The sequence below is a fragment of the Petaurus breviceps genome, unplaced genomic scaffold (assembly GCF_028583685.1).
Source record: "Petaurus breviceps papuanus isolate PSGF00001 unplaced genomic scaffold, PetGlider_PUasm1.0 90825, whole genome shotgun sequence".
Classification (NCBI taxonomy): domain Eukaryota; kingdom Metazoa; phylum Chordata; class Mammalia; order Diprotodontia; family Petauridae; genus Petaurus; species Petaurus breviceps.
In genome coordinates this window covers 17,050,305-17,061,468 of record NW_027187353.1, presented here as the reverse complement: position 1 = coordinate 17,061,468, position 11,164 = coordinate 17,050,305, and the positions used below count along the sequence as shown (strand labels likewise).

Below are 11,164 nucleotides of genomic sequence, written 5' to 3'. Positions count from 1 at the left end.
GGGGGGGGGGGGGGGGGGGCGGACGGTGCATACAGAGGGTACCATAATGTAGTGTGTAGCTCAGGGGATCACCTTCACTACAGTAGCAATCTCAATAGGGCTTATTTTCGGGGGAGGGCTTATTTTAGAGGAATCTTACACAGTAAGAGGAGGGCTTATTTTCGGGATAGGTCTTATTATCGGGGAAACATGGTACATACCTGTATTGTATACATGCTACATGTATACATACATATGTTGCTTTCATAAAGTTTTTGGAAATATGTGAAAATAAGTATGGGTTATTCTTTCAGATACCTTTTCCATTCATCTATATTGAAAATCAATCCCTCAGTGTTCTCAAAATTTTGTTAATTCTGACACAGATTTTTTTTTTCTGGTTTTATTTGGTCTGGCCAGCTCTTTTCCCCATCTTCTTCTCCTTTGGTGTGATTCTTCTTCCTCTTCTAGAACACTTTAGGAAGTGATGTGTTTGAGTCCAGATGTGGAGGTTCTAGTATCATCAAGGGACAAAAAGTTTGGTATAGCCAGCAATGCCAGCAGATCTCTTGTGCCATTTTTCGTCTCTTTTTCATCCTTCCAGTTTTATCTATAAATGGCCTTTTGTTGATCTGGCTTAGTTGAGGACTTCTCCCTTCACTACCCTTTGTTGTTTTGGGAGCAGTCCTATTTGTAATCTCAAATCACTCTCCTCTCAGGATTGTGAAAGAGGTTATATTCTAAGCCAGTGACCACTACCTTTCTCCACTTAGCAAGGAAATCAAGTATTGATTGGTTAAAAATGGTTTACTAGACTCTTTTGGCTTCCTCTTTGTGAGAATTGCTTTATATAAGTTAAACTTTTATAGAAAATGGTGATTGTCCCTATCAGTGTCTCATCCATTTTCCATTTTGTTTTAATAGATAAGATTGGAGCAAGAAGGTTATCTTGACTCAACTGTATTTTCTCTTCTAACTAGGTGGTGATTTTGACCTTAGCTTTTGAGTTCATGGTCTGATTGCTCACAAGCTGATCTTGAAAATTCCCACATCAGTAAACAGTCATATCTGTTAAGATGTATTTGCTTTCTTTTTCTTTTCTTTTTTGGTGTATGTGTATATTCAGTGCTCATTATCTAGTGCCGTCTGACTCTTAGAGAAACTTTAGTCATGTATTCTTGAGACTTCTGAATAGCCAATAAATGTTCGTTTTCTTTCATTTCTTAATCTTGAACTATCTTTTCCCAAAAAGTTTTTCGCTAACCTCCTTGTATATCCACCTTTGCTTTGAAATCACCCAGAATCAGTATATCTGTTACCCTGGTTTGGAAAACTTTGTTGATTCTTGTGTAAAATTTCTATACTTCCTCTGCAGCAGGAATTGTTGTCACTGTAAGAGTGTTTATCTTCACGCTAATCTTTGGAGACAAGGTGACCAAGTATCCCAGTAAATTTTGTGTATTGTCTTTGAAATGTTGACTTTGCTGTGCCTTTATCTGGTTCATCAAAGAGTACCTGAGTATTGTAGTTTCCTTATATTTTTTGGTTTGATTTATAAGAAGACTGTCATTATTCATATGGTTAATTTCCCCCTAGTATTGTGTCAAACATTTTGAACACAGAGATTTCACATTGAGATTGCCATCAATTAATGTTTGTAGATGACCCAGAAGTGGTGATTCCCAGCCTCGTTTTCTACTGTGCTGCCAACTGTTATTCTAGAGGCAGAAGGGACCTTCGTGAGATCATAGGTCTTATAGATTGTGGTGGCACCCAAGAATTCCCCACATAGTCCCCAGTGTATCCTCAAGGAGATTCACCATACCTAGGTAGGCAGATAGAGTCTGTTAACAGGACTATCTTTGAAGCCTTCCAGCTTGGTAGAGCCTGCTAGAGCTAGCTGCCCTCAAGAAGCAGGGATCACCATCCCAGTAATATGAGGCATCTCAGGAGGGTTTCTGCAGCATACTTCACAGGCATTATTTTGTTTGATCCCTAAACAGGCCCTGTGAAGTATGTAGAATTAGTATTATTTGACAAAATTAGAAAACTCATGCCCAGAGAAGTGCAGATACAATTCCTGAATAGCTGTCTGTGATCTTTGATGAGTGTGGGAAGACAAGGGAGGTGTCACAGAAGTGGAGATGTTTGGGCAAAGGCTGTTCCGTCATCATGAAAGGAAGAAAGCAGAACCCCACAAAGACTGGCCTTTGGGTCAGCCATGATCACGTTGTTAGTAAGTGGTCGATCCAACACTTCTGCTGCTTCTGATCCGATTCCAGGACGTGCTCTGTTACATCGCACTGATTCTTTAATCAGAGAGTATTATGTGTGTTGTGGGGTCGCAAAAATTTAACTTCATTTTTTTCTGCAGTAGTATAACATTTTTATAGAAAAGTGCAATCTGGGTAATTTTCAAAGTCTTTTTAAAGCCGTCAGACTGATCAGTCAATTGAAATTGTTGTACTTAGAGTCTTTACTTGAAATGTGTTTTCATTCTCTTTAAATCTGTTTCTCTTTAACAGACAGCATGCGAATCTGGCTGGTACACTGAGTGGCCATGCATCCTGGGTGTTAAATGTTGCCTTTTGTCCAGATGATATTCACTTCGTTTCCAGGTACTCAGAATGCTTTTCAGTTTTACTTATTTTCAATCATGTCAGATTCTTCATGGCCCCATTTGGGGTTTTCTTGACAAAGATACTGGATGGTTTGCCGTTTCCTTCTCCAGCTCCTTTTACAGATGAGGAAACTGAGGCAAACAGAGGTTAGATGACTTGTCCAGGTTGCCACAGTTGGTAAACGTCTGAGGTCACGTTTGAACGCAGTTTGAACTTCTGACTCCAGGCCCATTGTTCTAGGCACTATGGCGCCACCTAGTGCCGCTTAGAAGTCTTAGTTCTTCCTAAAAGTGAAGGAGATTAACTGTCTCCACCTAGTTTTCTGTGAATGATTCTTGGGCTTCTTCTTCCATGGAGGTGTGGTATCTTATTGTGGAATGTTGTGTTTATATTCTTGAAAACTCGTGTGACTTAAAAGCATTTTTAATGAACTTTACAAAGATCATCTTCTGGGGTCTTTTCTACAAGGGATAATCGTCCCCAATTTCTCTTGAACGTACATCCACACCTTTCCCCTCCCATGTTTGCTCAGCTTGAGCACCCGTCCTGGGACGTCTCAGTCTCGGAATTCAGTGATCTACTTGCTCAATGCTGGCCTGCTTGGCTCCGCATTTTAAGTGATGCTTTCTTCTTGAAGTGGAATGTAGCTCACTGGTTTCACTTTAATGTTTTCTAGTTCATCAGACAAAAGTGTCAAAGTTTGGGACGCCGGAACAAGAACTTGTGTCCACACGTTTTTTGACCACCAGGACCAGGTAGTGTACATCTCCCTTGGGTCTTGAGGTTTCATGTGTGCCTTTGGAGCCATAAGGGCCCCACAGCCCCTTGTCCTTACCAGCTGGCTGTTTGAATTGAGCTGACTCAGCATGTCTATTCTTTTTTTGATGATGAGGCAGCAGATAAAACAGCCCCATCTTCCCAGTTACATTTACATATGTCTTTCATCTCTCTCCTTTTCATTTCCACTGCTGCCATCCTAGTCTGGGCTTTTGTCCCTGATTGCCCAGACCATCTCAAAGGCCTTTAGCCTGGCAGTTACTTGTCCCCATGGATCTCACTGCTTCCTTCCATGTGTGTCACACTCCACTTAAACTGGAATACTTTGTGCTTCCTCAAACAAGCCCTTTGTATTTAACACCTGGACGCCTCCCTCTCTCCAGAGTCCCTGGCCAGTGGCATTCGTCTTATCCTTTAAGACTCAGTAGAAATGTCCACTCTTCCATTAAACCTCTGTGCTGTCTTTCCTTCCTCTCTCAGAAATCCTCTCCTTCAGGAGCACTGCTCAGCCCAGCTTTTGATGCTCTCCTTTGGTTTTCTTTTATGTTCATTTCTGTAATGTGTCTCAGCCCCTACTATTTAGTAAGCCACATTTTGCCCAACAAGCATGTGCTTAATAAATGTTTATGGAATGGAATTGGGCTACAAGCCTTAAGGCGAATTTTTGAGGCCATTTTATCAGCTTTGACCCCTGTTCAGTTAGAGTGCCCCATGAAAATTCTGTACCTCCAGTTCAAAGGACAGGAAATCTATCTGCCATTCATTCGGTGAGCATTCTTTATGTTCAGGCTGTATTTCACTGTAGGGGAGATACAGGAATAGAAATGGTGCCTGTTCATAGAGAACTTAGGGTCTGATGGGGAAAGATGAGGATATTCCTGAAATGGTTAATGAGACAGAATCTCTCCAGTGCTGGACTTGGAGTTAGGAGTACCCAGATGGAAAGCCATGTCTCTCCTCCTCACCTGCCCTGGGACTGGAGGTGAGTAAGGTAATTCCTTAGGGCTTCCACTTCCTCCTCTCTGAAATGGGGTTTCTGCTTCCCTGGGTCATTGTGAAGCACAAGTGAAATTATATGTCAGAATGTACTTAGTTCCCTGAGACAGGTATACAGGGTGCTGGGAGGATTCAGAGAAATGCCTAGTTGGAGGAGAAATAGGGAGAGGATGGTCTGGCCCAACATCATCATTGGAGGGGGCCATGAAGGGTCAGAATTTTGGCAGGCAGAGGTGGGAGCAGGAAGGGCATTCCCAGCTTTAGGACCACAGGAGCAAAGGGAGAAGGGCAGAAAATTATGGAAAGAGTGTAGGAAACTGCAGCTCAGGGCGGTGCGCCTGCGGAGAGTGAGAGTGGTAGGAAATGCTAGAAAATGGCCCAGAGTACTGAAGGCCTCCTTTAGCCCATGCTGGGCTAAAGAGTTGGGACTTATCTTAGTAGGCAAGAAGGATTCCTTGACCATCTTTAAAGCAGGAGTGATTTGATTAGAGCTATGCTTTAGGAAGCCAAAGGGGCACCTGGTCAAGACCTTAGAGGCCAGTCAGATAATAGATGAGGAAACCTGCATCCTCACCAAAAGTAAGTGCCTCCAGCGGCTCTTCCTTGGTGTATTTGATGGGCTGTGTCTGGCTACTACAGAACTGGAGAGAACTGCATTTGACCATGGTCAGACTTCAAAATCCTATTTATCATTTCTACACTCCTGAATGTATGTGGGCAGTGGGCAAACAGCTCAGGGGTTTGGATGTCTGTTGCCAAAACAAAACACACCTGTTTCAAATCATGCTTTGCCATATTTTGGACATGAAGTGATATCGTTTCTCTTAGTGGGTCCCAGTTTTAGTTCATTTTACCCAGTTAAAACAGGGAGCTAGAAATACTTGTACTGACACTCTCTCTACTTGCCTCTTTAAACTGGTGGAAGAGGGAGACCCTTACGGACCTATTCATTTTGTGGCTAGTAAAATGCTTTCAGTTCTAAGTACTGTGTAAATTTGAAATGTCAGGTGTTCTTGGTAAATATTAAATAAAAAAGATGACATTCCATTATAGAAATTCACTCTTAATAAACCATGTATTCATATGGAAATGCTTTTGTGCATTTTTATCATTTTGATAAAGATTGAAAAGAAATATTCCTCCTCTCTCCCTTCCCCCTTTAATGATGGCTGTAATTACATGGACTTTGGTTTGAATTTTGATCTTCAAATAAATTGATTCTAACAGTGTGGCCTGGCTTAGTTTTAACAAAAGTATGACAGCTCCTGAACATGCATATTTTATTTGAAAGTCATAAATCATGTAGACAGATGCTTATATCCTGTTACCTGTCAGAGGTCACACCATTCTTCAGCCAGGTGCTGTGTTTCATTCTAAATAGCTTGGCTTGGAGCAGGCCCTTTAATGACTGTTTCAGGATGCTAGGTTGTATATTGGAGACCATAACCCAACATGCTTTTAAACTCATTCACAAAAGTGTCAAAATTAGAGTTTAGAACCTGTAAGAAAACTTTCCCTGTTTATTCCCTGGTGACTGATTCCGCTTTGGGAATTCTTCCTGTTGTTAAGAGTTCTGTTCCCAGATGAGATTGGCTCTGTACCATTCAGATGTAGGGAGTAGACATTCCTCCTTTTGAGCTGGAAAGAGGTGAAAGAAATGAATTTAATACCGCTGGGGGGGGGGGGAGAACTTTCCCTTAAAAACAGTATTTGGCCTTTTCTCCAACTGTTTTGGCTGAACTGTTGGGGATTAATTAATGACCTAAATTTAGGGTTTCTGGTCATGGGTTTAGATGCCTGCCAGCAGAGTGAGATAATTAAGAGAAATTTGTGATAGGATAGTTTCAAAGGTCCCAAATGAGAAATGACCCCAAAGTCATGTGTGGACTCATTTTCCTCCTAGAAACAAACCTGGAATGTGTTTGAGAGATTCGTACCATAGATGTATGGCCCAAGAGCCCCTGCTGAATTTTGCATTGGCCAGAGGAGGGGCTCCCTCATTTTATAGATCCAGAGGGGAGGTCACTTGCCTGAGGTTACGCTGGTAGGGAGAGGGGTGGAGCTGGGATTTGAACCCAGTTTCTCTGACTCCAGATCCAGTCTGTCTTTTAGTACCTCTAGGCTTGGTGAGTCGTCTAGGCTCCCCACAGATACTGGCCCCTCTGGGTTTCTGTAAATCTTCATGTTTCAGAGATTTAGAACTAAGAAGGACCTTGGGGATCAGCAGCAGCCCTGAGGAGAGGGACTGAGAGGAACCGACTTGTCCAAGGCCACACAGGCAGGAAGCAGCAGAACCAGGGTCTAAAGGGAGGTTTCCTGACCTCGTATCCAGTGCTTCCCCACTGACCCAGCCCCACCTTCCTCTGAACACGCTCTTCCTAACCTTGACAAACCTACACTTGGACCTGGAACGTCCAGGCCATGTGGATCAGAGGGTTCAACTGAAGCAGAGATAACGTGTCCCCGAGTGCTGATACTCGGAAAGGGAAAGAAGAACATTCTTTGTATAGCCAAAGGGCATGTGCCAGAGAACAATATAGGAAAACCCAAGTTCCAGGCTGGCCTCAGACCCTTACCTAGCTGGGTGACCCTGGGCAAGTCTCTTAACCACTGTCTGTCTCAGTTTCCTCATCTGTAAAATGGAGATAATAATGTTCCCTACTTGCAGGGCTGTTGTGAAGGACCAATGAGGTGACATATTAGGTGCTTTGCAAACCTTAAAGCCCATCAGAGATGCTGCTGATTGTGTGGTTCATATTGCTCTGGGATGAGGAATGGAGGTGGAGCCCCACTTCACTCCTCACTCAGTTCACGCTGGGATACAAGGGAGGCTGGTTTGCATGCTGCTGAATGAACGTTGTCTTCCATCTTCTGATGACATTCTGTGTCCAGTGTAATGTGGTTAGAAGTGTGTGCAGCACCGCATCTGGGTAAAGGCCTAATTCCTTCCATTTTCTTTGCAGGTCTGGGGAGTGAAATACAATGCAAATGGCTCCAAGATTGTGTCTGTTGGAGATGACCAAGAAATTCATATCTATGACTGTCCAACTTAATCACACTCCAAACCGGGTAGGCTAATGTTGGGGCGGGGGAAGGCATACAGAAAGGGATGGACCACACCATCCCCCACTTTGTACATGTTAACAGATGGACATATGGAACATTGCTTTGGGCAGAAACTTTGATATTTTTGGATATTCTTTATAAGTACAAACAAATTTATATGTGGTTGTCATTTTCATTCTTTTAATAAAGAATGCCATATTCTCTGCACAGGTATTTAGATATGGTTTGAAATGTCTTTTAAACTCCCTTATTCCCTTTCCCTTGGTAGACAGTCTTTTTTTCAAGTAGACAACCCAAATGGGTATGAACAGATTCACTAGGGGAAAAAACCATGAGTCACTTTAACATCTCTTGAAATTAAATTGTTACAACTGTTGAGACGACCAGTTTTGCTTCCAAGGAGCTATCGTTATATATAACCTTTTCCCCTTTTATTTTGGTGCTTAAAACACTACTAACTAGAGGCATTTAATTGTTCCTTTGGTTCCCAGTGGTCCAAACAGACTTACCTGCCTGCCACATGTATTTTAAGCTACACAGAAGTAATTTTTGTGCACTAAAATTGATCTTCCTACTTGAAGTTTCAGTCATTGAAACATTGCTTTGGAAAAAAAAAATGTGGCTAAAAAAGGAAGAGAAATTGGACCTAGAAGGGAAAAGTTATGAAAAAACAAAAAACTCAACTGTGTTGACAAAGGGGGATTTTATCACTTGCTAAATTTTCCAGTTCAGGAATATCAGATGATGTCATTTTGGTTCTGGGGAATTGACAGCTTTCAGGGAGAGATTTCAAAGCTAATAATTGCTTAGTCATTTAAAGCCTGAGCCTGTTTCCCAAGGGACAGTATATTCAACAACTACTCACCTTACAGAATGGCAGTGTGGAAGGCACTCTGTTTAAAATATTATAGAGATGGTATGACACAGTGACAATGACTTGATAGTGTAGTTGTATCCCTTAGGTTAAGTAAGAGGGGATCAGAAAAAGATGATGTCATAGGAGATAGGCTGGCACAAGACTGCACACAATTCTCCCATTTTCTAGTTAGGATCTTTTTTTTTTTCTTTTTGGAGCGGGGAGAGCAGGGCAGTTGGAGTTAAGTGACTTGCCCAAGGTCACACAGCTAGTAAGTGTTACGTGTCTGAAGGTGGTTTGAACTCAGGTCCTCCTGACTCCAGGGCCGGTGCTCTATTCACTGTGCCACCTTATGATCTTTGATCTAATTCCTTTCTTAATCCTCAGATTGTCATATTTTAATTCCCTTTTCCTTTTCCATAATAATTAAGAGAATTACTGTTAGACTAGCATAGAATTTGCAATAATTCAAGTGTTGGTACCGTTGTCTCGCCCCTAGTCAAAGATGGATGGCTTGAGAATCAGAAGACAGGGAGCCTCTGAGCCTGTTTTCTTTATAAAATGGGGATAGAAATGATCTGAACGACCAACATCACAAAATGATTGTATGGAAAATGCTTTGTAAACCATCAGGTGCCATATGTTAATGTGATCGTGTTATCTTTAGAAACTTGACTTTTTTTTAAGGGTGTTTAACTTTCCTGTTAACACAGATTTTCTTTAAAAAAAAAAGATCAGCTTATAGTGTAAATGTAAGTCATCATGATATTATCTGCTAGTTTTTTTTAGCAGTTGGTATCTGCATCTCAGAAGCCATGGTGTAATGCATTTATGCTTTTAATTAGGATGAAATCTCTACTGCCTGAAATAAGAAGTGATCCTTCTTCAGATCTGTCAGTTACACAGTTAGGAAAAGTGATGCAACCAAGTTCTGGGGTCTCTAACATCTTTTACAATGACCCCATGGGTCTCTTCACTGGGTAGGCGAGCCTCAAGCTTTGAAACTGGCAGTGAGTTTCTTGACTTGGAATATCCATGCTTTTCAAAAGGAATAAAAATCACTTATCTTTCAAATCCCAGTGCAAATTTTATTTTCAGAATGACTTGAAAATACAGATGAAAAATTTAAAGTAATGCCCCTCTGTGGTCCCCATCTAGACAGTCTACTTAATCAACAGGAGAATGTAGAAAAATGAATTAAATTGTGGTAGGACTAGTGTTGCTAAGTACTAATCCTTCTTGTTAGGAAAATACCAAATGGTCAGGGTAGGGGAGCAGAAGCCTTGATTCTGTTTAAATGTGAAACTCCATTTGTGCACAGAGAGAAAGAAGTTTGCCGCACTGCTCTGTTACTGGCCAGGCATTTCTTCCTCTAAGCACAAAGTCTCGCATGCACTGTGAGCACTTTTGGTCTTACCTGTATGATACCAGCTAAATCTGGTTATTCTGAGTCACTGGGAAGGGAACCATTAACACTGTACAAATCAGGCTTAGTTCTTGGTCTTAGCCCAGCAACTATTATCTAGTCAGCACCGCCCCACAGATGGGTCAGGCTTCAAGAAGTGGCCTTTATCCACTGTAGCTAAATCAGATCTGTTTCAATAGGATTATCTTGTGTTTTTTAAATTTACTACAGATTTGGAAGGACTTAACTGATACCGTTTCCCATTTACTGTCAACATCCACACCTCAGGTGTGTGTGTGCTTGTCCACTGGAACAAATGGTAGCAGCCTGTGCCTTTTCAGGCTGGCTGACGATCACTTATAATGGAAGTCAGTGGAATTTGATGGGTAGGTCAAAGTTAGAGAGATGTGATGGGTTGGTAGTAAAGCTAAGAGACTAATGGCCAGTGACAGTCTCGTCAGAACAGAAGCCCTCCAAAGACGTGGCGGGACCACTAGCCAGGTATCCGCCATCCAGGAACAGAGGAGAACAGAAAGAAATGCCCTCGTGCGAGTATGAAAACAAACTTCCTCAGTCATCACTTTTTTTTAAAAAGTTAAAATTTTATAGGACAGGTGAGTGAAAGAAGTGGCAAACATCAACATATTTAACACAGTACTATTGATTGACAGAACTTGACAGATTGTTCCTGAAGCCGCTCAGACATGGCAATATCTCCACTTGCTACTGTTTTACTACAGACGCCCCAGCGTGCAAGGGCCGTATTTGTTGCCTGAAAAAGAGCAGCACAGTGGCTGTGGGGGTGCAGAGAAGGGCTCTCTACAGTGCAGCTCCTTGGCTTGGTCGGCGCTATACAGGGGCCCACAGGAAAAAACCCATGTCCGATGGGCAACAGGCAGGCCAGGGCTGTAGCCAAACTGTATTCTCAGTATCACTTCCAGACAGGTGGTGTGGTTTGGTTTTTTGTTTATACCAACAGATGTTTTGGAAGGGTTAGTAGTAATATAAGAATCCATCCAAAACAGCCTGGTCACCCCTGCAGGTGAGAGGGTGGGCTGGGTGCTGCGGGCTGCCCTTCCCATCTCAGCATGGTGAGGCAGGGGCAGCTCAGGCCTGGGTGCTAGCCGTGGTGGGGTAGAGCCCAGAGATGAGAGCACTGCTTTCTGGGGTGGGCGCAGTCACCCACAGCTGCTCGACTGCCCTGGGTTCTGGCCCTGATACCTGAGAACCACCACTTTCAGTCAGGGGCTTCTTGAAGCTACAACCTGGAAGTGTAAATGAAAAGATTCCATATGCAGACTAGGTGTGATTTACACTTAAAAACATTTAAATATAAATTAAGCTATAACTTAAGATACAACCAAAAAAGGGGACACTCAGCAGTTCTTTGTGCTGAACACACACACACACACACACACACACGCACACGCACACACACACACAGGACACCCCAGACACGAGGTC

At 42.4% G+C, this 11,164-nt stretch overlaps 1 protein-coding gene across 1 annotated transcript in view; it reads left to right on the top strand.

Annotated features, from left to right (window-relative positions):
* The window catches only part of SKIC8 (SKI8 subunit of superkiller complex), a 22,932-nt gene extending 15,280 nt beyond the window's left edge, over nucleotides 1-7,652 (top strand). Inside the window, exons 9-11 of the mRNA XM_069071400.1 lie at nucleotides 2,505-2,597; nucleotides 3,277-3,355; nucleotides 7,337-7,652. Of these exons, the coding sequence (XP_068927501.1) occupies nucleotides 2,505-2,597; nucleotides 3,277-3,355; nucleotides 7,337-7,426 (262 nt within the window). The 3' untranslated portion in view covers nucleotides 7,427-7,652. The remainder of the gene's footprint in view (nucleotides 1-2,504; nucleotides 2,598-3,276; nucleotides 3,356-7,336) is intronic.
* Nucleotides 7,653-11,164: the final 3,512 nt, after the last annotated feature.